Consider the following 23,166-nt stretch of genomic DNA (forward strand, 5'->3'; position numbering starts at 1 on the left):
AGAGAGACAGACAGACAGACAGACAGACAGACAGAGAGAGAGAGAGAGAGAGAGAGAGAGAGAGAGAGAGAGGGGAGAGAGAGAGAGACAGATACAGACAGAGAGACAGAGAGAGGGAGAGAGAGAGGGAGAGAGAGACAGAGAGAGAGACAGACAGACAGACAGACAGACAGACAGACAGACAGACAGACAGACAGACAGACTAGAGTTAGAGATGCAGTGAAACATAACAACCCTGATGTTTAACAGGTGCTGATGCTGCCTTCAGGAGCTGACAGACACATCGGGACAAACCAGCTTCCCAGTGCCAAGGGACCAGACGCTTTAAACATTATAAAAACTATTTTATTTACCAGTCAAAATGAGTGTGCTGTGTGATGCTAACCTAGCCTAGTGGCATGAGTCCATACTACGGCCCAGTCAGCATGGAGGGGTAAACAGTGTACACTAGACAGTATGGACAATCCTCCAGTCTCATCAGTAGCCAGGACAACCAGCATGTTCCAGTGATGAGTTCAGGTTTAAGATTAAACATTTTACAAACTGTTCAGACTGTGTGTAAACCCTTCACTCAGAGCCTGCCTGCCTGCCTGCCTGCCTGCCTGTCTGTCTGTCTGTCTGTCTGTCTGTCTGTCTGTGTGTGTGTGTGTGTGTGTGTGTGTGTGTGTCTGTGCGTGTGTGTGTGTCTGTGTGTGTGTGTGTGTACAGAACAGCAGCTCTTCTGTAGCATCTCAAAGTGACACCTTTCTGCACTTTTACATGTATTTCATTATTCTGTATTTAATCCCACTGAGTCCTGAGTGTTCATGTTGGAATACTTCACTTAGCTGAGCGTCTAGTTTTTATTTTTTTTAATACATTTTATTGACAATTAGCAATACAACAGTACAGGAATGGCAGACATACAAAATACAGACACAAAAAGTACAAAATGCAGCATAAAATTAAATAAAAATATTCAGCCTTGGTAAGAAGGATAGCTGAGCGTCTAGTTTAATTCAGTTTTCCCTGTGAGATGACAAAGTCTTAGTATGATAGTTTGTATCTGTAGCTGAGTATCTATGTATTAATTGTATATCTGACTCATATCTTTATTAATCCGTTAGCTCTTATTGCCTCTTACTGGGTCGCAGAGAAGCGGACTCTAGATTCATGTTTGTCTGGCTCTGTGTGACACATTTTATTGCAGAAATTGACAGTGAAGTTGACTTGACTTCACACAGTATCCAGCATGTGTTTAGCATGCTAACACCTAGCTTCTCCCACAGACAGACAGTGAGCGGTAGGAGCTAGTAGACTGTGTTTAGCGCTTATTCTACCTGAGCGCGTCACTCACCTGTACCTCTGTGTCGTCATCCTCCTCCTCCTTGCTTCTCTTCTTCGCGCTTTTCAAAGGTGTTTTCTTCACCATTTTACCTGTTTTAGGTGTTAGCTCTGTGTGCACGCGGCTAATGCTGCTACTCTCCTCCATCACCGACACGTGGGACAGGGGGAGGGGTCATGGGTCACACGTCACAGCCGGCCCCGGAAGCGACACTCTCAAAATAAATAAAATAAATAAAGCTTTTATAATCTTATTTTTTCTTTATATGTCCATGTATTTTTTTTAATTAATTTATTTACAGAACCGATGGCATAAAATGACAGTTACACTTCTCAATGTACAAACAACATACAAGGCACATCGAATGAAAGGAAAAAATAACGCTTTTACTCTGGGGATTCCGGTGGTGACGTAGCCTCGTTACCGTAAGATGGCGACGGCGGTTCCAACAGCTCACGGTGAGTTGGTTACCGGACCAGATGCTAAAGCTAGTCACAGCCATAGATATAAAACCATAAACCCTGACCCTGTTGTATATATATCTATGCTTACAGCCTCGTTCTGACCTGATGCTAAGCTAGTCACAGCTAACGTCGGTACAGCAGGCTTCACTCTTTCTGGAGGTAAACACGACGTGATGCTATCAGGCTAACTGTTAGCATAACACAGGCAAGGCAAGACAAGGCAAGTTTATTTATATAGCACAATTCAGACACAAGGCCACTCAAAGTGCTTTACAGGGGCAAGATTAAAATACATAAAACACATCAGAAGACATTTAAAAGCGAATGAAAAGAAGTAGAACGTTTAAATAAAATTGAAAGTACAGGTTAACATGGAAACAGAAAAGTCTTCAGACTCGATTTAAAAGAACTAGCAGGCTAACTGTTAGCATAACAAAGCTTTATCCCCCAGAGCGAACAGCTGTAGATCTAAACACAGTAAATGTATAGAGATGAAGATTAAATATTATAATAACAGTTTAGTATAACGCAGCGTTGATCCGCAGGTTTAAACTCATATTAGCTCTGCGCTAGCTAGCTCTGTTTAGCCCGTGTGCTAAGCTAAGCTAGCTGTTTGTTTTGGGTTCGTAAAGATGTTATTACGTCATCTAAACGTTAAGAGACAACCGGAATAAGATGGCGGGCGGTTAATGTTTTATTGTGTATTGTTGACAGTTCTTTATGACGGTTAAGGGCCCATAGTTAACTGTCTGTCTGTTTGTGTGTGTGTGTGTGTGTGTGTGTGTGTGTCTGTCTGTCTGTCTGTCTCTCTCTCTTTATAATGGTTAAGGGCCCATAGTAAACAGTCTGTCGGTGTGTGTGTGTGTCTCTCTCTCTTTATGATGGTAAAGGCCTTATAGTCAGTAGGGTTTACTGAAGACATCAATAATAGCCAATGCTAGCATACATTACATACAGTTTAGCTTTGTTATGCTAATGTTTTCATCAACGTCATCACAGGTGTTCGGTCACATGTTAACGGCCACTGACAGTCAGCTGATTGATAACGTCACGTGAGATCTGATCAATAGCATGAGACAGTTTGATTAGATTAGGAAGTGTAATATTACTGTTTTTACTTCTCCTTATATAGAGTATAAGTGTGACTGGGTTAAGGTTAAGTAACACCTTCCTACACTCCTCTGCCTGGCAACAAGGCTCAGGTGAAATGGTGATGAGATTATTCCTCTGATTGCAGCTGTAGAATGAGACAGTTTAAATAAAGTTAGTTTGAATATGTCTTCAGACCAGCAGCGGCTTGGACTGTTCATGATGTTCAATTGAATCGTTTATTATTGATTTAATATCTAAATCACTTATCTGATTTCTCTTTCAGGTTTAAACAAAGTGGAGCCAGAAACAGACAGACAGACAGACAGGCAGACAGACAGGCAGGCAGACAGACAGACAGACAGGCAGGCAGGCAGGCAGACAGACCAATACGCAGACAGACAGACCAATACACAGACAGACAGCCTGCTGCTCTGAGTGAAATGTAACACGTTAAGTTCAATATTAGGGAAGTATGAGGACACATTAACAGATTATAGGAAACATATTTGTGTCAGACAGACAGACAGACAGACAGTAATACACAAAAAGACACACACACAGACAAAGACACAGTAGACAGACAGACAGACAGACAGACAGTCAGTCAGTCAGACAGACAGACAGACAGACAGTCAGTCAGTCAGTCAGTCAGACAGACAGACAGACAGACAGACAGACAGACAGACAGACAGACAGACAGACAGACAGACAGACAGACAGCTGATGGAGAAAGGCTGCCGTGTGCCCGTGGGGTCCTGCTGCAGACCTCGTGCTCTGGTGCTTCATGCTCTGTTCTGGGCTCTGGTCTCTCTGAGGGTGTTTGGAGCCGCGCTGAGGGGAGAGCCAGGTAATAACCACCTTAAACACCTTAAACCCTTTACCTTATATATATATATACACACTGAGGGGGGAGCCAGGTAATAACCATTACCCCTTACCTTATATATATATACACACACTGAGGGGGGAGCCAGGTAATAACCATTACCCCTTCCCTAATACACACCATACCTAATATATATACACACACTGAGGGGAGAGCCAGGTAATAACCATTACCCCTTCCCTAATACACACCATACCTAATATATATACACACACTGAGGGGAGAGCCAGGTAATAACCATTACCCCTTCCCTAATACACACCATACCTAATATATATACACACACTGAGGGGAGAGCCAGGTAATAACCATTACCCCTAATATAAACTATTACTAATATCTCCTTATATATATATATATACAAGACAGCTGAGGGGGGAGCCAGGTAATAACCATTACCCCTAATATAAACTATTACTAATATCTCCTTATATATATACAAGACAGCTGAGGGGAGAGCCAGGTAATAACCATTACCCCTAATATAAACTATTACTAATATCTCCTTATATATATACAAGACAGCTGAGGGGAGAGCCAGGTAATAACCATTACCCCTTCCCTAATACACACCATACCTAATATATATACACACACTGAGGGGAGAGCCAGGTAATAACCATTACCCCTTCCCTAATACACACCATACCTAATATATATACACACACTGAGGGGAGAGCCAGGTAATAACCATTACCCCTAATATAAACTATTACTAATATCTCCTTATATATATATATATACACACAAGACAGCTGAGGGGGGAGCCAGGTAATAACCATTACCCCTTCCCTAATACACACCATACCTAATATATATACACACACTGAGGGGGGAGGACAAGACTGGGACAGATAATAACTATTACCCCTTACCTAATATATATATATATATATATATATATATATATATATATATATATATATATATATATATATATATATATATATATATATATATATATATTAGAGGTGGGCATAGATTAATTTTTTTAATCTAGATTAATCTAGATTAATTTTGGAATTAATCTAGATTAATCTAGATTAAAATGGCTCATTTGAATTCATTCATAATATGTGTGTGCTCCTAAATAATGACTCAAAGTAAGTCTTTGAGAACGTGTTTCTCAAGCCAGGTGGCGCATCAGACCAGGGGCTCATCTCCTGTTTCCAACATGCATCACAAACTGCTTGAGGAAGCTGTTCTACTATGATAATTGGTGATGAAAATAAATAATGTTCAACAAGATGTTACTTAGTAACGCGTTACCGGCATCGGACCTCTTTTTTCAGTAACGAGTAATCTAACGCGTTACTATCTCCAAACCAGTAATCAGATTGAAGTTACTCATCAAAGTCACTGTGCGTTACTTTTTCTGTCATTTTCCTTAGTGAAACATTTTACATAACTGCACAAGTGACTGCGATTGCGATTTTATGTAAATAAATGTGCGCGCATGTGTCTCTAAACTCTCCAACTGCTCCAACCGCTCCTCTCGTCTTTTTGGTAGCGCCCCTCGTCTCTGCCATGCAGCGTGTGTGTGTGCCTGTGTCTGTGTCTGTGTGTGTGTGTGCAGCAGCATTACGGCCGAGTCGAACTGTGGCGCAAAACAAAGTTTTCCCCCCGATGAAATATAGCGTCTGCTATGGGGATATTTAGGATTCGGGTACGGTGACGTTGACGTTGAAGAGATAGAAGTGTTTAAAACTTGGAAACTTATAGTCACGTGGCGACCGGTGGCCACACACACCCACCCTGCGTTCCAATACCCGATTGTGTGGGCAAGTGATGGAGAGAGAGAGAGCGGCGGGTGTGTGAGAGAATCTTCGCCCCTCGTCTCTGACATGCAGCGTGTGTGTCTGTGTGTGTGTGTGAGTGTGTGTGTGTGTGTGTGTGCGTGTGTGTGTGTGTGTGTGTGTGTGTGTGCGTGTGCAGCAGCATTACGGCCGAGTCTAAGCTGAACTGTACAAATGACTGGCTCCCTGAGCCGAACAGGAGGTGGAATAAGAGATTAACGGCGATATTTTTTTTATCGCCGATAAGAGTCTTGCGTTAACGCAGCACGTTAACGCCGATAACGGCCCACCACTAATATATATATATATATATATATATATATATATATATATATATATATATATATATATATATATATATATATATATATATATATATATATATATATATATATATATATATATATATATATATATATATATATATATATATATATATATATATATATATATATATATATATATATATATATATATATATATATATATATATATATATATATATATATATATATGTATATATATATATATATATATATATATATATGTATATATATATATATGTATATATATATATATGTATATATATATATATGTATATATATATATATATATATATATATATATATATATATATATATATATATATATATATATATATATATATATATATATATATATATATATATATATATATATATATATATATATATATATATATATACATATATATATATATATATATATATACTGTATACACACACTGAGGGGGAACGACAAGACGGGACGGGTAAGAAGCTAACTATATACCCTGTCTGTCTGTCTCAGTGAAGGCAGCTGTCCCCCCCTGCTGGCTGCTGATATTAACACTGCCCTGTCTGTCTGTGTGTCTGTCTGTGTGTCTGTCTGTCTGTCTGTCTGTCTGTCTGTCTCAGTGAAGGCAGCTGTCCCCCCCTGCTGGCTGCTGATATTAACACTGCCCTGTCTGTCTGTGTGTCTGTCTGTGTGTCTGTGTGTCTGTCTGTCTCAGTGAAGGCAGCTGTCCCCCCCTGCTGGCTGCTGGAGGAATTCATAGTGACGACTGAGTGTTCACCCTGCAACGCCTTCCAGACCGTGAGTCTGTCTGTGTGTATGTCTGTCTGTCTGTCTGTGTGTGTGTCTGTCTGCCTGTGTGTGTGTGTGTGTCTGTCTGTCTGTCTGTCTGTCTGTCTTTGTATGTCTCTGTCCGTCTGTCTTTCTCTGCGTGTGTGTGTGTGTGTGTGTGTGTGCGTGCGTGCGTGCGTAAGTGCGTGCGTGCGTGCGTGCGTGCGTGCGTGCGTGCGTGCGTGTGTGTGTGTGTGTGTGTGCTATATATTCATAACCCTAATGTGTTGTCATGTTGCAGACTTCCTGGTTGGCCTGCTTACAGACCGGATACGTGGAGAGAGTCAACTGCACGCGCTCCGTCAAAGAAGAGTACAAGAGGTGCGATAGTTTATGTTATTAACTGTGTGTGTGTGTGTGTGTGTGTGTGTGTGTGTGTGTGTGTGTGTGTGTGTGTGTGTGTGTGTGTGTGTGTGTGTGTGTGTGTGTGTGTGTGTGTGTGTGTGTGTGTGTGTGTGTGTGTGTGTGTGTGTGTGTGTGTGTGTGTGTGTGTGTGTGTGATATTAACAAAGGTTGCGTTCCGAATCTCATCCTCTTTCTTTTTTCTATTCTACATACTACATCTGACGATAAAAAGATTCTAGTTAGGATGCAGTAGGCATACTATTGGGACATACTTTACTCTCTTATTTCATCATAACATTGCGCCTTGATCTTGCCTCTTGCTTTTATATCCGTCTCATCCCCGTTTGTTTTCATACGGAGGCTTCGTCGATGTGACGTCACTTCACGTGCGCACCGGATTGTGGGTCAGAATCGCCCAAATAGGATGCAGTTTTCAACACTACAATCTTGGCCGCATGAAGTAGGACATCCGGGTACTTCTAACCATCCTAAATCTGACCACAAGAATCGGGTCATCCTAAATCTTTTTTCTACCAAACTAAATAGTAGAAAGTATGCGATTCGGAACGCAACCAAAGTGTTTTGTGTCCTAGCTGTCTGTCTGTCTGTCTGTCTGTCTGTCTGTCTGTCTGTGATATTAACAGACTGTCTGTCTCCTAGCTGTCTGTCTGTCTGTCTGTCTGATATTAACAGACTGTCTGTCTGATATTAACAGACTGTCTGTCTGTCTGTCTGTCTGTCTGTGATATTAACAGACTGTCTGTCTCCTAGCTGTCGGTCGTCGGTGATGGAGGAGAATCTCTTCTGGAAGTTCGAGGCGGCCATGTTGGGACTGGCGGCCATGTTTGGAGTTCTGGTGGTGGTGAGACAGAGATGGTTAGACAGGTTAGCCTCAGAGAAGGTGAGACGGCAGATAGAATCCATATAGACAGACAGACAGACAGACAGAAAAGGTGAGACGGCAGATAGAATCCATTCAAACCCTGGACTATAACACCACACCACCTAGGACCCAGCGGACACCACCATGGCTGGATGGGCCAAGGCTCCAGCACAGATGGAATCTAACAAAAGGTTCTCCGAGGAACTTCCAGTGTGTGTTAATTCTAGCGCCCCCCTTTGGACTAAAGCGGTAGTGTTTTTACCACGCCAGCTGTTGTTCCTGGGTGAGCGTATACCCATGACAATGGCATTCAGAAAAACTATATAAAAATAGCATTCTTTGCACTGATGGTCTGGTTTGCTGTTACATGTAATTTATGATCATCAGAGGAGAAATTAGACTGTTTCAGAAATATTTCAAAGTTCCTCGTGGCTCCTTTAAGAACAGGACAACATGCGATCCATCGAGTACCAACCGGGCCGGATGAGACTGGTTTCGGTACGGTACTCGTAGACCCGGCCTGTGTTTCCATGCCGACATCACCGCTCCCTGGCAGGAGTACCACGGCTATCGACCAATCAACGGACTGCAGTGTGTAGCTCCACCCTTTTGGGACCCTTCCTAACTTTTCACAGTGGAATAACGCTAATAAATGTGTGTCAAGCCGAGCTGAACCGAACCCCAAATGGAAACGAGGCTAAAGGATCCAGGCCGGACCGGACTCACATGGACTGAGTGATTTCCTCCTGCTGCAGTCTTTGGATCTGAACTGTGAACTATACAGACTTTATGAACTAATCCAGGCGCGCACACACACACACACACACACACACACACACACACACACACACACACACACACACACACACACACACACACACACACACACACACACACACACACACACACACACACACACACACACACACACACACACACACACACACACACACACACACACACACACACACACACACACACACACACACACACACACACACACACACACACACACACACACACACACACACACACACACACACCTCTGACTGGCCCAGCCCTCTGTGATGGAACAGGAAATGTGTTTACTCTGATTCTGACTAAATAAAGTTTAAACTGATCGATAATTCAGAAAACATTCTCGACTTTAACTTTAAACTTTTGATATATTCTAATGTCTAGTGTGTAATAGAGTATTTAGCTTCATCTAGTGGTGAGATTGTAGATGTCAGCGCTCCCTTGCTAACCCCTCCCTTTAGAGGAGAATTTACAGAAGCTACGGTGGCCGTCAAGGACAAGAAGCAGCAACAGTAAGGCTGTGATGGGAGTGACCCTTTACAGCAAACAAACTTAAAATAAAGTGAATATGTATTTACATGGTCTGCTCCAGTTTTTGTTCAAACTTATCACATTGCATTGTGGGCGGTTGAGTAGGTAGAGTAACCTATCGATCCATACACACAATCTTCCCGTTAGTAGGGCTTTTCCTACACAGCCTGTGTGCTGCTACAAACTGATTCTATAGGCTGTTACATACTCCGCGAGAAGAAAGAACAAAGTTCTCGATGACAGAGCTGCGAGAAGAAAATTACGTCATTTTCTTCTCTCAGCTCTTGTTTAGCTTGTTCTCGCAGCTTGTTCTCGACACATCACCCGGACCAAACTTTCTTCTCGCAGCTTGTCCGAGAACTATTGTGTGATTGGTCAGTCTGAAGTCAATGAGGAAAGCGAAGTGAAATCAGCTGGCGCTACCGAGTCAATTACCATGGTAACAATGCGCCGCGGTGAGGAGTTCGGCGGTTGAGTTCTGGTGAAGTATGTAATGTCAGACCAGAAAGAACTTCTCTCAGCTCTGTCACCGAGAACTTTGTTCTTTCTTCTCGCGGAGTATGGAACAGCCTTAATGTGAGCGTTGTCTGTTCAACCCTGATCAATACAAACCAGTTAGCAAGCTTCTGATTGGTCCATTCACACCGTCATAAGAAACTACAGGAAGTCACATAATAAACTACAGGAAGTCAGGCATCTTCTGTGATTCAATTTAATGAAAATAATCAGAAACTGTTACAATAATTTAATAAAAATTTAAAAATCACGTTAAAAACAGTTTTAAAAAAAAAGTAAAATCCTCCTGGAAGGTGATTGGCTCGTTTATAAACAGTGTCATCGGCTGCTGTCAGTTGATTGGTTCGTAGGCGGTAGTCGAGGGCGACGCCTTCTTCCTGACACACAAACAGACTGCGCCCAGAACAAGGAGGACCATGGGAAATCCCAAACCGACCGCCATCATGGAGAGAACCAGAGGAGAGAAGGAGTCCACAGGGGGGGCGCCCAGGCCCACCAGGGCCGTCCTGAAACACACACAGGGGGGGGTTAGAGAGAAGGAGTCCACAGGGGGGGGTTAGAGAGAAGGAGTCCACAGGGGGGGCACCCAGGCCCACCAGGGCAGTCCTGAAACAGACAGACAGACAGACAGACAGACAGACAGACAGACAGACAGAGACACCCACACACACAGGTTGTTACATTAAAGCTACAGTGTGCAGTATTAGGGGTTAGGGTTAGAGAGAAGGAGTCCAGAGGGAGGGCGCCCAGTCCTCAAACACAGACAGAGACAGACACACACACACACACACAGGGACAGAGAGAGACACAGACACACACACACACACACACAGGGACAGAGACATCCAAGCGGACAGACACAGGTTGTTACATTAAAGCTACAGTGTGTAGTAGTAGGGGTTAGAGCGGGGTAGTCCAAACTAAGGCCTGTGGGCCATCTGCGGCCCGCGACCCGATTTTTATTGGCCCGTGGCCTATTTTAAAAATATAATGTAATATGGCCCTTTGGATTTTTTATTTTAATTTTTTTTCTTAGTTAACCCACTGGTGCAGGGGTGTCAAAACTGATTGATTGGCCCGCGGCACATTTTAAAAATATAATGTAATATGGCCCTTTTAGTTTTTAAATAATTTAAATGCACTCATTATATTACAAAGAAATATGTCCCATAAAAGAAAAAGAGCACCAAGCCCATCCCAGAGGACCCTGCATAATATTTAATTTTAAATTAATATTATTATTAGTTATATTATTATTATTATTATTATTATAAGTGTCCTTCTCCAATAGCTTCTAATTCACCTGACATGAAAAAATGTCACACAAAATTCCTCAGATTAAGCCTCTTAATGTTCCTCTCAAAGTGCACCAGATTCATGCATTTCACTTTAAAAGGGTAACAAAAATCTCCCGGGGGGGCATTAGCAGAAAACACTAGGTGTCTGAAGGCATTTAACAATAGTCAATGATTTGGTCAGTGCTAACATTGGAGAGGGCCCCCCCCCCCCCATCAAATTCTGCTTAGGGCCCCTTTGGAAGTGTTTAATTTGCAAGGAAAGTGTTGCTGTGAAGAAGGATTACAATTTACGAAGACACTATGAAACTAAACATCAGAGCAGCTACATGTCCTGATAAATGTGTTATTTTTGCAAAGTGACCCGGCCCTTCGTAGATTTTTCTGTATGTGGCCCTCAGTGAAAAAAGTTTGGACACCCCTGGGTTAGAGAGAAGGAGTCGACATACACAGACAGACAGACAGGTACGTACCAGCGTAGGAAGACAGACAGACAGACAGACAGTTATGTACCAGCATAGGAAGACAGACAGACAGACAGAGTGACAGACATACACAGACAGACGGACAGACAGACAGACAGACAGACAGACAGACAGACAGACAGACAGACAGACAGACAGACAGACAGACAGACAGACAGGTACGTACCAGCGCAGGTAGCGTGTGCTGTTGTAGAACGTTGTCCCGGCGAGGCCGAAGCTGATGTTGAGTCCTGTCGCCTGAGCGTCGTCTGAGTAGAACCCTCTGACCAGCTGGGAGGAGGACAGCAACGTCTCCACGGCGACAGCGGCCGGCGCAGAGTGATGACACGGCACGCTGTCTTCCAATGAGGGGAAAGAGCGTCTCCAGGCAACCGGGCGCCAGGCAACGAAACTACTGTCAGAGGAATGAACCCAGTGGGAGGACTGGGGGAGAGACAGGGTTAATACAGCTGTTTACAGAGGCTGGGCTGTGTATTAACCCTGTTTACAGAGCCTAGGCTGTGTATTAAACCTGTTTACAGAGCCTGGGCTGTGTATTAACCCTGTTTACAGAGCCTAGGCTGTGTATTAACCCTGTTTACAGAGCCTGGGCTGTGTATTAACCCTGTTTACAGAGCCTGGGCTGTGTATTAACCCTGTTTACAGAGCCTAGGCTGTGTATTAACCCTGTTTACAGAGGCTGGGCTGTGGATTAACCCTGTTTACAGAGCCTGGGCTGTGTATTAACCCAGTTTACAGAGGCTGGGCTGTGTATTAACCCTGTTTACAGAGCCTGGGCTGTGTATTAACCCTGTTTACAGAGCCTAGGCTGTGTATTAACCCTGTTTACAGAGGCTGGGCTGTGGATTAACCCTGTTTACAGAGCCTGGGCTGTGTATTAACCCTGTTTACAGAGCCTAGGCTGTGTATTAACCCTGTTTACAGAGGCTGGGCTGTGGATTAACCCTGTTTACAGAGCCTGGGCTGTGTATTAACCCTGTTTACAGAGGCTGGGCTGTGGATTAACCCTGTTTACAGAGCCTGGGCTGTGTATTAACCTGTTTACAGAGCCTGGGCTGTGTATTAACCCTGTTTACAGAGCCTGGGCTGTGTATTAACCCTGTTTACAGAGCCTGGGCTGTGTATTAACCCTGTTTACAGAGCCTGGGCTGTGTATTAACCCTGTTTACAGAGCCTAGGCTGTGTGTTAACTAGGGCTGGCCCGAATTATTCGAATATTCAAATACTCGTTCGGAAAATTAGTATTCGGAGCTTCGTTTTTTTTTGTTTTTTTTTTAATAAATTTTTTTTTTATAAATTTTTTTTTTTTTTTTTTTTTTTTCAACATTTTTTTTTGCAAGAAGCTAGTACTGCAATATAATGTCATCAAATAATTTTATATTTGGATATAAAAGTTAGTAATATTGTAGTAGTAGTAGTATTGCTCATTTAGGAGGATATTACATCACTAAGTGTCATAGCGCATCCATTACTTCACCTCCGAGCGCGTAAATCTTCAACAAAATATGCAGATACTGTCAAAATCGGTTCCAGGGAGTATATAGGGATTATTAAAGTTTTTTTTTTTTAATTAAAAAAAAAAATTATAATATATATATATATTTTTTTAATGTTGTTTTTGATGGTGTGTTTTTCTGGAACGAATATTCGCTCGGAAAAACCAACGAATATTCGAAGCCTGAAAAATGGCATTCGGGCCAGCCCTAGTGTTAACCCTGTTTACAGAGCCTAGGCTGTGTATTAACCCTGTTTACAGAGCCTAGGCTGTGTATTAACCTGTTTACAGAGCCTAGGGTGTGTATTAACCCTGTTTACAGAGCCTGGGCTGTGTGTTAACCCTGTTTACAGAGTCTGGGCTCTGTAAACTGGTTAATACCAAGCCCCAACCTCAGCGATTTTTACCAGCATCCAATAAGGAAGTGACCACAACTGTAGTAACCAGGAAGTGCCACTGGGGGTGGTGCCAAGACGAGCAGTTTTTCTTTGACTCACTTGTTAAACAGGCCGTTTTCAAAGTCTTATTAAACCTATTTACAGCCTGGGCCACAAAACCATTTTAGTCTGTATGTTTAGGTCATATCTCCATGACAACACTGAGGGGGGTGAATTTTTTTGGACCACGCAGGTTTTTATTCTTTTGGAGGTTAAAATGTATTGGCGCGATCTCTTGAGTGACAGCTCTCCGCCCGTTGTCCCTCACACTTTGCCTCGGAGGTATACGTCAGCCATCTCCCTCCCCCCGACGTGACGTCGATTCCCCTTTTCGGCAAGAGGAGTGAGGCGGAGTAAAAATCTCACAAGATGGCGACGCGCATAAACCAGGATTATTGGATGCCGTGTGAATAACTGAGGTCAGCCCAGATGCTACACACACACACACACACACACACACACACACACACACACACACACACACACACACACACACACACACACACACACACACACACACACACACACACACACACACACACACACACACACACACACACACACACACACACACACACACACACACACACACACACACACACACACACACACACACACACACACGTCAAAACAAACCTTAAATATCGTAGGTGTGAACTCGTCGTCGATGGTCCGGTGAACTTCCACGCTGTCCGGAGTGTTAGCCCCGCCCACCGACACCAGCTCCAATAGGAAGCGAGAGCGAGTCGCTCGCGGCAACAGGCCGTCCAACCACACGCTCAGCTGGGAGGAGTCAGAGGTGTGCTGGAGGCGGGGCCAGGAGCCAGCCCGCCCCGATGACTCATACACCGACAGCTGGGGGAAAGACAACCAATGAAAACCAATACTTTATAGACAGGCAGGCAGACAGACAGGCACACAGACAGACAGGCAGACACACAGACAACTAGGGAAAAAAAAACAATGAAACCAATAAAACCGTAAAAAACATTACTTTATAGACAGGCAGACAGACAGGCAGACAGACAGGCAGACAGACAGGCACACAGACAGACAGACAGACACACAGACAGACACACAGACAACTAGGGGGAAAAAAACAATGAAACCGTGAAAAACATTACTTTATAGACAGGCAGATAAACAGACACAGAGACAGACAGGCAGGCACACAGACAGACAGACAGACAGACACACAGACAACTGGGGAAAATAAAACCATTACTTTAAAGGTCCCATATTATAGAAAGCCAGAGCTAACAGTCAGGACACAAACAATCTCCCATTCCTGTTCTGTTTTTCCTAAAGTTTAAAGGTGCTCCGAGGAACTTTCAGTGTGTGTTAATTCTAGCGCCCCCTTTGGACAAGAGCGGTAGTGTTTTTACTACGCCAGCTGTTGTTCCTGGGTGAGCGTATACCCATGACAAAGGCATTTAGAAAAACTATATAAAAATAGCATTCTCTGCACTGATGGTCTGGTTTGCTGTTACATGTAATTTATGATCATCAGAGGAAAAATGAGACTGTTTCAGAAATATTTCAAAGTTCCTCGTAGAGACTTTAATAGACAAACAAACATTTCTGTAATTGAATTAGTTTGACCTCTGTGTGTGTGTGTGTGTGTGTGTGTGTGTGTGTGTGTGTGTGTGTGTGTGTGTGTGTGTGTGACTGTGTGTGTGTGTGTGTGACTGTGTGTGTGTGTGTGACTGTGTGTGTGACTGTGTGTGTGTGTGTGTGTGTGTGTGTGTGTGTGTGTGTGTGTGTGTGTGTGTGTGTGCTGACCTGTAAACACAGAGAGCCGTTGGAGGAGGGGGCGGAGCCACAGACCAGAGCGGTGACCTCTGACCCAGACAGCTGCAGATCATTCCAGGTGAAGTTCTGTAGAGAGAGGGAGAGGGTAGTCTGTCTGTCTGTCTGTCTGTCTGTCTGTCTGTCTGTCTGTCTGTCTGTCTGTCTGTCTGTCTGTCTGTCTGTCTGTCTGTCTGTCTGTCTGTGAGTGTTTGACTGTCTGTCTGTCTGTCTGTGAGTGTCTGTCTGTCTGTCTGTCTGTCTGTCTGTCTGTCTGTCTGTCTGTGAGTGTTTGACTGTCTGTCTGTCTGTCTGTCTGTGTGAGTGTGTGTGTGTCTGTCTGCCTGAATCTCAATACAGGGGTTGCGGTCTACGAAGGCTGCATTTGAAGACCGATTGCGTCATAGCGGCGCGCAAAGGCTTGTTCCATTTGCAAGGCTCCTTCATATGCGGCCGAGAAATGCAGCCTTCCCAAGATTCATTGCGTTTTTTTCAGAGATGGCATAAAATAAAATAAAAAATAACAAAACAGCAACGTGTTGCTCCATCTTCTTAACTTTTATCTTCCTTTCTTTTATTTTTTTTCTTTTCGTCTGGTAGGCAACTTCTTTTTCTTTTTTCCTCCGTTGACAGGGCTGTCTCCGTTGGCAGCAATCAGGGTTGCTAGGCAGCACAGGAGCGGCGAGTCGTCACGCAAGGTAACGGCTTGTTACGTGAACCGGAAATGCTCGTAAACGGAGACCTGCGGAGACCGTCTCATTTAACAACGCTCCTTCGGCCTTCGAATCGGCCTTCATAGGCTATAGCCTTCATAGACCGCGTCCTTCCAAGGATGCGGTCTCTGTAATGGGATACAGCTAGTGTGTCTGTGTGTGTGTGTTTGACTGTCTGTCTCTGTCTGTCTGTCTGTCTGTCTGTCTGTCTGTCTGTCTGTCTGTCTGTCTGTCTGTCTGTCTGTCTGTCTGTCTGTCTTACCTGCAGGTCATATGGAGGGAAGAAGAGTTCAGAGGAAGAAGGGTCCGCGGTGTTGTTGACGTCATTGTATTCAAACAGCTGAAACAGGAAGTAGATTAAAACACTAAAGAACTACAATGACATCACAGAGAACTACAATTACATCACAGAGAACTACAATGACATCACAGAGAACTACAATTACATCACAGAGAACTACAATGACATCACAGAGAACTACAATGACATCACAGAGAACTACAGATTGTTTAAAGCTTTTTCACGGATACTGGTCGGTTTGTTCTTATTAATGTATTCACACCATTGTGGCCTGTTTACATTTCTTTAAACCAATCACAGTGGTCTTGGGCGTCTTTTCTAAATAGTGACATTAGCTGCCGACCGTGGACCTGTTATAAAACATGCCAACCAACACTGTTAATGTGTGTGTGTGTGTGTGTGTGTGTGTGTGTGTGTGTGTGTGTGTGTGTGTGTGTGTGTGTGTGTGTGTGTGTGTGTGTGTGTGTGTGTGTGTGTGTGTGTGTGTGTGTGTGTGTGTGTGTGTGTGTGTGTGTGTGTGTGTGTGTGTGTGTGTGTGTGTGTGTGTGTGTGTGTGTGTGTGTGTGTGTGTGCAGAAACATTATGAGCTGGATACTATCAAACACACACACAAAATCAGATACACACACACACATATATATATACACAGAGATACACACACACACACACAATCAGATATACACACACACACACACACACACACTATACTGACCCTGGTGAGGACGATGGCGGTGCTATAGAGCACGCTGCTCTCTGGCTCCACCCTCAGGCCGCCGCCGGTACGGTCGTTAAACTGAGTCCAGTTCACCTGAGACACAGGCCAGGTCAGTATTACTATCTATGGTTAATACACAAACTAAACATGCATTTTCATCATGTTTACAAGAAGAAAATGTCTCATAACTCAGACAGTGAACAACATAAGAACAAATCCTTCTGTAATAACCTTCAGAATAGTGCTGAGAATGATTATGGAAAGTTTATTTGATGTGAGAGCTGTAGAAGCAGAGTTCTGACCTTCACAGTGGACATGTTGGAGTCAGTGTGGACCAGCAGTAGTGTGGGCGCCCCCTGGCTGCTGAACAGGTAGTGCAGTGTGTCGTTGTGTCCCACGGCCCGCACACTGAGCAGGTCTCCACCGGGGGGCCGGGAGGGCGAGCCGGGGTTCAGATCTACTGTTAACTAGAGGAGAGAAGAAGAAAAGGGTTAATCTCTACTGTTAACTAGAGGAGAGAAGAAGAAAAGGGTTCTACTGTTAACTAGAGAAGAGAAGAAGAAAAGGGTTCTACTGTTAACTAGAGGAGAGAAGAAGAAAAGGGTTCTACTGTTAACTAGAGGAGAGAAGAAGAAAAGGGTTCAGCTGTTAACTAGAGCAGAGAAGAAGAAAAGGGTTCAACTCTACTGTTAACTAGAGGAGAGAAGAAGAAAAGGGTTCTACTGTTAACTAGAGGAGAGAAGAAGAAAAGGGTTCTACTGTTAACTAGAGGAGAGAAGAAGAAAAGGGTTCTACTGTTAACTAGAGGAGAGAAGAAGAAAAGGGTTCTACTGTTAACTAGAGGAGAGAAGAAGAAAAGGGATCTACTGTTAACTAGAGGAGAGAAGAAGAAAAGGGTTCATCTGTTAACTAGAGGAGAGAAGAAGAAAAGGGTTCTACTGTTAACTAGAGCAGAGAAGAAGAAAAGGGATCTACTGTTAACTAGAGGAGAGAAGAAGAAAAGGGTTCATCTGTTAACTAGAGGAGAGAAGAAGAAAAGGGTTCTACTGTTAACTAGAGGAGAGAAGAAGAAAAGGGTTCTACTGTTAACTAGAGGAGAGAAGAAGAAAAGGGTTCTACTGTTAACTAGAGGAGAGAAGAAGAAAAGGGTTCTACTGTTAACTAGAGGAGAGAAGAAGAAAAGGGTTCTACTGTTAACTAGAGGAGAGAAGAAGAAAAGGGTTCTACTGTTAACTAGAGGAGAGAAGAAGAAAAGGGTTCTACTGTTAACTAGAGCAGAGAAGAAGAAAAGGGATCTACTGTTAACTAGAGGAGAGAAGAAGAAAAGGGTTCTACTGTTAACTAGAGCAGAGAAGAAGAAAAGGGATCTACTGTTAACCAGAGGAGAGAAGAAGAAAAGGGTTCATCTGTTAACTAGAGGAGAGAAGAAGAAAAGGGTTCTACTGTTAACTAGAGGAGAGAAGAAGAAAAGGGTTCTACTGTTAACTAGAGGAGAGAAGAAGAAAAGGGTTCTACTGTTAACTAGAGGAGAGAAGAAGAAAAGGGTTCTACTGTTAACTAGAGGAGAGAAGAAGAAAAGGGTTCTACTGTTAACTAGAGGAGAGAAGAAGAAAAGGGTTCAGATCTACTGTTAACTAGAGCAGAGAAGAAGAAAAGGGATCTACTGTTAACTAGAGGAGAGAAGAAGAAAAGGGTTCTACTGTTAACTAGAGCAGAGAAGAAGAAAAGGGTTCTACTGTTAACTAGAGGAGAGAAGAAGAAAAGGGTTCTACTGTTAACTAGAGCAGAGAAGAAGAAAAGGGTTCTACTCTACTGTTAACTAGAGCAGAGAAGAAGAAAAGAGTTCTACTGTTAACTAGAGGAGAGAAGAAGAAAAGGGTTCTACTGTTAACTAGAGCAGAGAAGAAGAAAAGAGTTCTACTGTTAACTAGAGCAGAGAAGAAGAAAAGGGTTCTACTGTTAACTAGAGGAGAGAAGAAGAAAAGGGTTCTACTGTTAACTAGAGGAGAGAAGAAGAAAAGGGTTCTACTGTTAACTAGAGGAGAGAAGAAGAAAAGGGTTCTACTGTTAACTAGAGGAGAGAAGAAGAAAAGGGTTCTACTGTTAACTAGAGGAGAGAAGAAGAAAAGGGTTCTACTGTTAACTAGAGCAGAGAAGAAGAAAAGGGTTCAGCTGTTAACTAGAGCAGAGAAGAAGAAAAGGGTTCTACTGTTAACTAGAGGAGAGAAGAAGAAAAGGGTTCAGCTGTTAACTAGAGCAGAGAAGAAGAAAAGGGTTCTACTGTTAACTAGAGGAGAGAAGAAGAAAAGGGTTCATCTCTACTGTTAACTAGAGGAGAGAAGAAGAAAAGGGTTCTACTGTTAACTAGAGCAGAGAAGAAGAAAAGGGTTCTACTGTTAACTAGAGGAGAGAAGAAGAAAAGGGTTCTACTCTACTGTTAACTAGAGGAGAGAAGAAGAAAAGGGTTCTACTGTTAACTAGAGCAGAGAAGAAGAAAAGGGTTCTACTGTTAACTAGAGGAGAGAAGAAGAAAAGGGTTCTACTGTTAACTAGAGCAGAGAAGAAGAAAAGGGTTCTACTGTTAACTAGAGCAGAGAAGAAGAAAAGGGTTCTACTGTTAACTAGAGCAGAGAAGAAGAAAAGGGTTCAGCTGTTAACTAGAGGAGAGAAGAAGAAAAGGGTTCAGCTGTTAACTAGAGCAGAGAAGAAGAAAAGGGTTCTACTGTTAACTAGAGGAGAGAAGAAGAAAAGGGTTCTACTGTTAACTAGAGGAGAGAAGAAGAAAAGGGATCTACTGTTAACTAGAGGAGAGAAGAAGAAAAGGGTTCAGCTGTTAACTAGAGCAGAGAAGAAGAAAAGGGTTCTACTGTTAACTAGAGCAGAGAAGAAGAACATATGAAGACACTTAGCTCAGACTGGTTCCCATTTGTCTTTAACATCTGATCACGTGAATAAAGCTCTAACTACAGGTGAGAACACTCTCAAGACGCTTTGAGATCGGATCACAGAAACCACATTCGGAGGTGGTTTACGTCGCTTGTGTCCGATGTGTTCGCATTCAAATAGTAGTGCATACAGATATGTGACTCTTGTCCACATTAGGGACCTCCTACTCAACTGCTGCCCCCTGCCTGAGCGCAAATACGTTGAAAATGCATCACTAACGTTCATGCAGCTTTTATAGAAGCCTCATGAACGTTAGTTGCATCCGCCAGTATTGTAAATGACAAGCTTTCTGTCCTCTGTTTTCATTTCACTGCGTAAATCTGAAAACACGGAAATCGCTGCTATTGACTGGAGAGCTGCAAGGCAACGACTTCCTGTTCTCATCTGCTTAAGAATAAAAGTCAACTCGCGTTTGGCTAGTAACAGGCTTTTAATGTGAAGGCGCACAGGAAATATTCGGTTCGCACGTAAAGTATCTTAACTGCATAAAGCCGTGTATCCTACTGGTGGTGGTGACAAGAGTGTAGCAGACGTTAGAAAAGCCGCCCGGCAAACACACATCTTTCAAATCAAATCAGTTGTATTTGTACAGCCCAATATCACAAATAGACATTTGCCTCAGTGGGCTTTACATTCCATACAGTATGATACAATATGACACCCTATCTATCTATCTATCTATCTATCTATCTATCTATCTATCTGCCCTTACACCCTTAGCTCGGCTGAGAAAAAAACTTCCAGTAAAAAAACCTTTAACAGGATTTTTAAAAATTGAGAAATCTCAGGGAGAGTCGACAGAGTAAGGGATCCCTCTCTCCAGCCAAAGTGGCGTAATAACTTACTACCCTAAGACTATTTCCTGCATTTGGCGAGCGTTTGTGTGGAGCGCCCTAAGCAGTGTTGTGCATCGCTCCTCCTTGTCTAAATGAGACAGTAGCATATCTCGTCAACCTAGACTTGTAATTATCTTCACACGTAATGCATTTTAATAGCCAATCCTAAATGCACTGCACAGCCCTGTATGTTTACCTGTTTGAACCCCACCGGTTAAAAACACCAATGCAAACGGAAATGATGTACGAGTTGATTTACATACAGAGTGGAAACGTAACCAGATCACAGCTGGACAAAGGAGTCACATGTTACTGCCAGGTGGGAACACACACTGAGCTGTAGTTCAGTGTTCTCTCCCCCCCCCCCCAGGAGGTCATTCACCTCCTACCAGGCCATTGCTTAAATAAGACTTTGTTTCTTAGCAATGTTTGTTTAAATAAAGGTTGATGATGATGATGAGCTGTCCATTTCTGATCAGATCTCTAAACACATCAATAATCCCAGGTGGAAAGGGGCCTTACAGTTCCAAATCTCTTACTTTTTCTTTTTACTACACTACATACTAAAGTACAGAAGAGTTTTAGTCTTTTTACTACACTACATACTAAAGTACAGAAGAGTTTTAGTCTTTTTACTACACTACATACTAAAGTACAGAAGAGTTTTAGCCTTTTTACTACACTACATACTAAAGTACAGAAGAGTTTTAGTCTTTTTACTACACTACATACTAAAGTACAGAAGAGTTTTAGCCTTTTTACTACACTACATACTAAAGTACAGAAGAGTTTTAGTCTTTTTACTACACTACATACTAAAGTACAGAAGAGTATAAAGGCCAATTATGTCAAGAAATGTCAAGAATAAAGAGGAATACTCCAACATGCTATTGGAGTTAGTGGGCCATTTTCAGCATACTGCAATTGACGTGCATGTATTGGGACATCCTACATCTTTTTCTGGCATACTTAAGTGACTGACAATAATAGTATGGAGGTATATCACGAGGAGATATTCACTGATTTTGACAACAAATGTAGCCTAGACTACTGGTCTTAAAATGCATTGTCAGCATGTTTTTAAGAAGAAAATGTCTCATAAATCAGACAGTGAACAACATATGAACAAATCCTTCTGTAATAACCTTCAGAATAGTGCTGAGAATGATTATGGAAAGTTTAGTTGATGGAAGAGCTTTAGAAGTTGAGATATTTGATTTCTCGCCCTAAATCAAAACCAGTATCACTTCCTTTTTCGTTGTATCTATTTCACATTGTAAGTAAAAGTGTCTCTCGCTCTCTACCTGTCTGCCTGTCTGTCGCTCACCTGTCTGTCTGCAGTTTCTCCTCGTGTCGAACTTAAAGCTGAAAAGATAAAAATGATAAAAACTATAAAAACTCCGCCGTCTCCCCGACTCGTCACAGCTGCCGTCGCCATCTTTGTTGTTACTGAGCAGCGGGTCACATGACTTCCGCGTTAATATGTCAGCTGACCGATCTTTAGCCCCGCCCCCAATGAGTTAAAAAGAACAATACTTCTATGTAAGGCCCTTTGATCAAATCCCCACACTACCATACTATTTAGTACGCCAGAGACATCTAGGATGTCCCAATACATAGGCTACATGTCACAGAAAGTATGACAAAATACCAGAGGCCCTAATGAAACACTTTGTTAGAACACAAGTATGTTTAAAGGGTCAGTGTGTAGTTTCAAAGGAGGGGTTTGTTTACATTCACAGAGCCTGCTGTTAGTTTACTAAACATATTTGTTGATGTGCCTGTGTGTGTGAGTCTCTTTTAGTGTGTGTGTGTGTGTGTGTGTGTGTGTGTGTGTGTGTGTGTGTGTGTGTGTGTGTGTGTGAACATTATGTTAGTGTGCAAAACATTATGTTAGTGTGCAAAGCATTACATTTAAATGACAAAAGAATAATTCAGTTAATAGGCTTAACTATTTTCAGTCACGTATTTTGTATTGCAGCCATTCTGAAATACGCTGAATCATCTAGAACCCTAACCCCCTCTAGAACCTTGATGTATATATATCTATCTCTTAAAGGCCCTTTCTTCTGTTCAAAGATCACTGGAACCCAGCTGAAGAGCATTCGTTCATTCCAGAAAGCCAAATGCATCATGAGTCAGCCTGACCATGTCCTCAGGGAGGAATTCACACTATTGCCCTCCGGGCGGCGCTATCTTTCAATCAGGACACAGTGAGGTATTCACACTCTTTTATTCCTGCAGCCATCAGGTTACTGAATGATCACAGTCAGGAGTAGGAGAGCAGCAGTAGCTGGGTGGTTGTTCTGACAGGTTGAGGTGAATGTGAGTTGGATGTGTGTGTTGGAGCTGTTTGTCTATTTATGTTATTTTCTAC

At 42.7% G+C, this 23,166-nt stretch overlaps 3 protein-coding genes across 3 annotated transcripts in view; 1 reads left to right on the plus strand and 2 right to left on the minus strand.

The window, feature by feature from the left end:
* Positions 1-1,470, minus strand: part of bop1 (BOP1 ribosomal biogenesis factor) — a 14,870-nt gene extending 13,400 nt beyond the window's left edge. The window contains 1 exon segment of the mRNA XM_080054855.1: positions 1,337-1,470. Within this exon segment, the coding sequence (XP_079910981.1) occupies positions 1,337-1,411 (75 nt within the window). The 5' untranslated portion in view covers positions 1,412-1,470.
* A 1,705-nt stretch (positions 1,471-3,175) lies between these two features.
* Positions 3,176-9,017, plus strand: jtb (jumping translocation breakpoint). The gene is made up of 4 exons (XM_080054860.1): positions 3,176-3,727; positions 6,593-6,675; positions 6,947-7,026; positions 7,822-9,017. The coding sequence occupies exons 1-4, from the start codon at positions 3,604-3,606 to the stop codon at positions 7,976-7,978; spliced, it is 444 nt and encodes a 147-aa protein (XP_079910986.1). The 5' UTR covers positions 3,176-3,603; the 3' UTR covers positions 7,979-9,017.
* Positions 9,018-10,013: 996 nt separating this feature from the next.
* glmp (glycosylated lysosomal membrane protein) lies at positions 10,014-22,227 on the minus strand (the record flags this gene model as incomplete). Its single annotated transcript, XM_080054862.1, has 8 exons — positions 10,014-10,284; positions 11,725-11,981; positions 14,127-14,345; positions 15,273-15,368; positions 16,254-16,331; positions 17,005-17,100; positions 17,310-17,474; positions 22,213-22,227. The coding sequence occupies 8 exons, from the start codon at positions 22,225-22,227 to the stop codon at positions 10,110-10,112; spliced, it is 1,101 nt and encodes a 366-aa protein (XP_079910988.1). The 3' UTR covers positions 10,014-10,109.
* Between the last annotated feature and the right edge of the window lie 939 nt (positions 22,228-23,166).

This window comes from Ammodytes marinus (genome assembly GCF_949987685.1).
Source record: "Ammodytes marinus genome assembly, contig: scaffold_209, whole genome shotgun sequence".
Taxonomy (NCBI): Eukaryota; Metazoa; Chordata; class Actinopteri; order Uranoscopiformes; family Ammodytidae; genus Ammodytes; species Ammodytes marinus.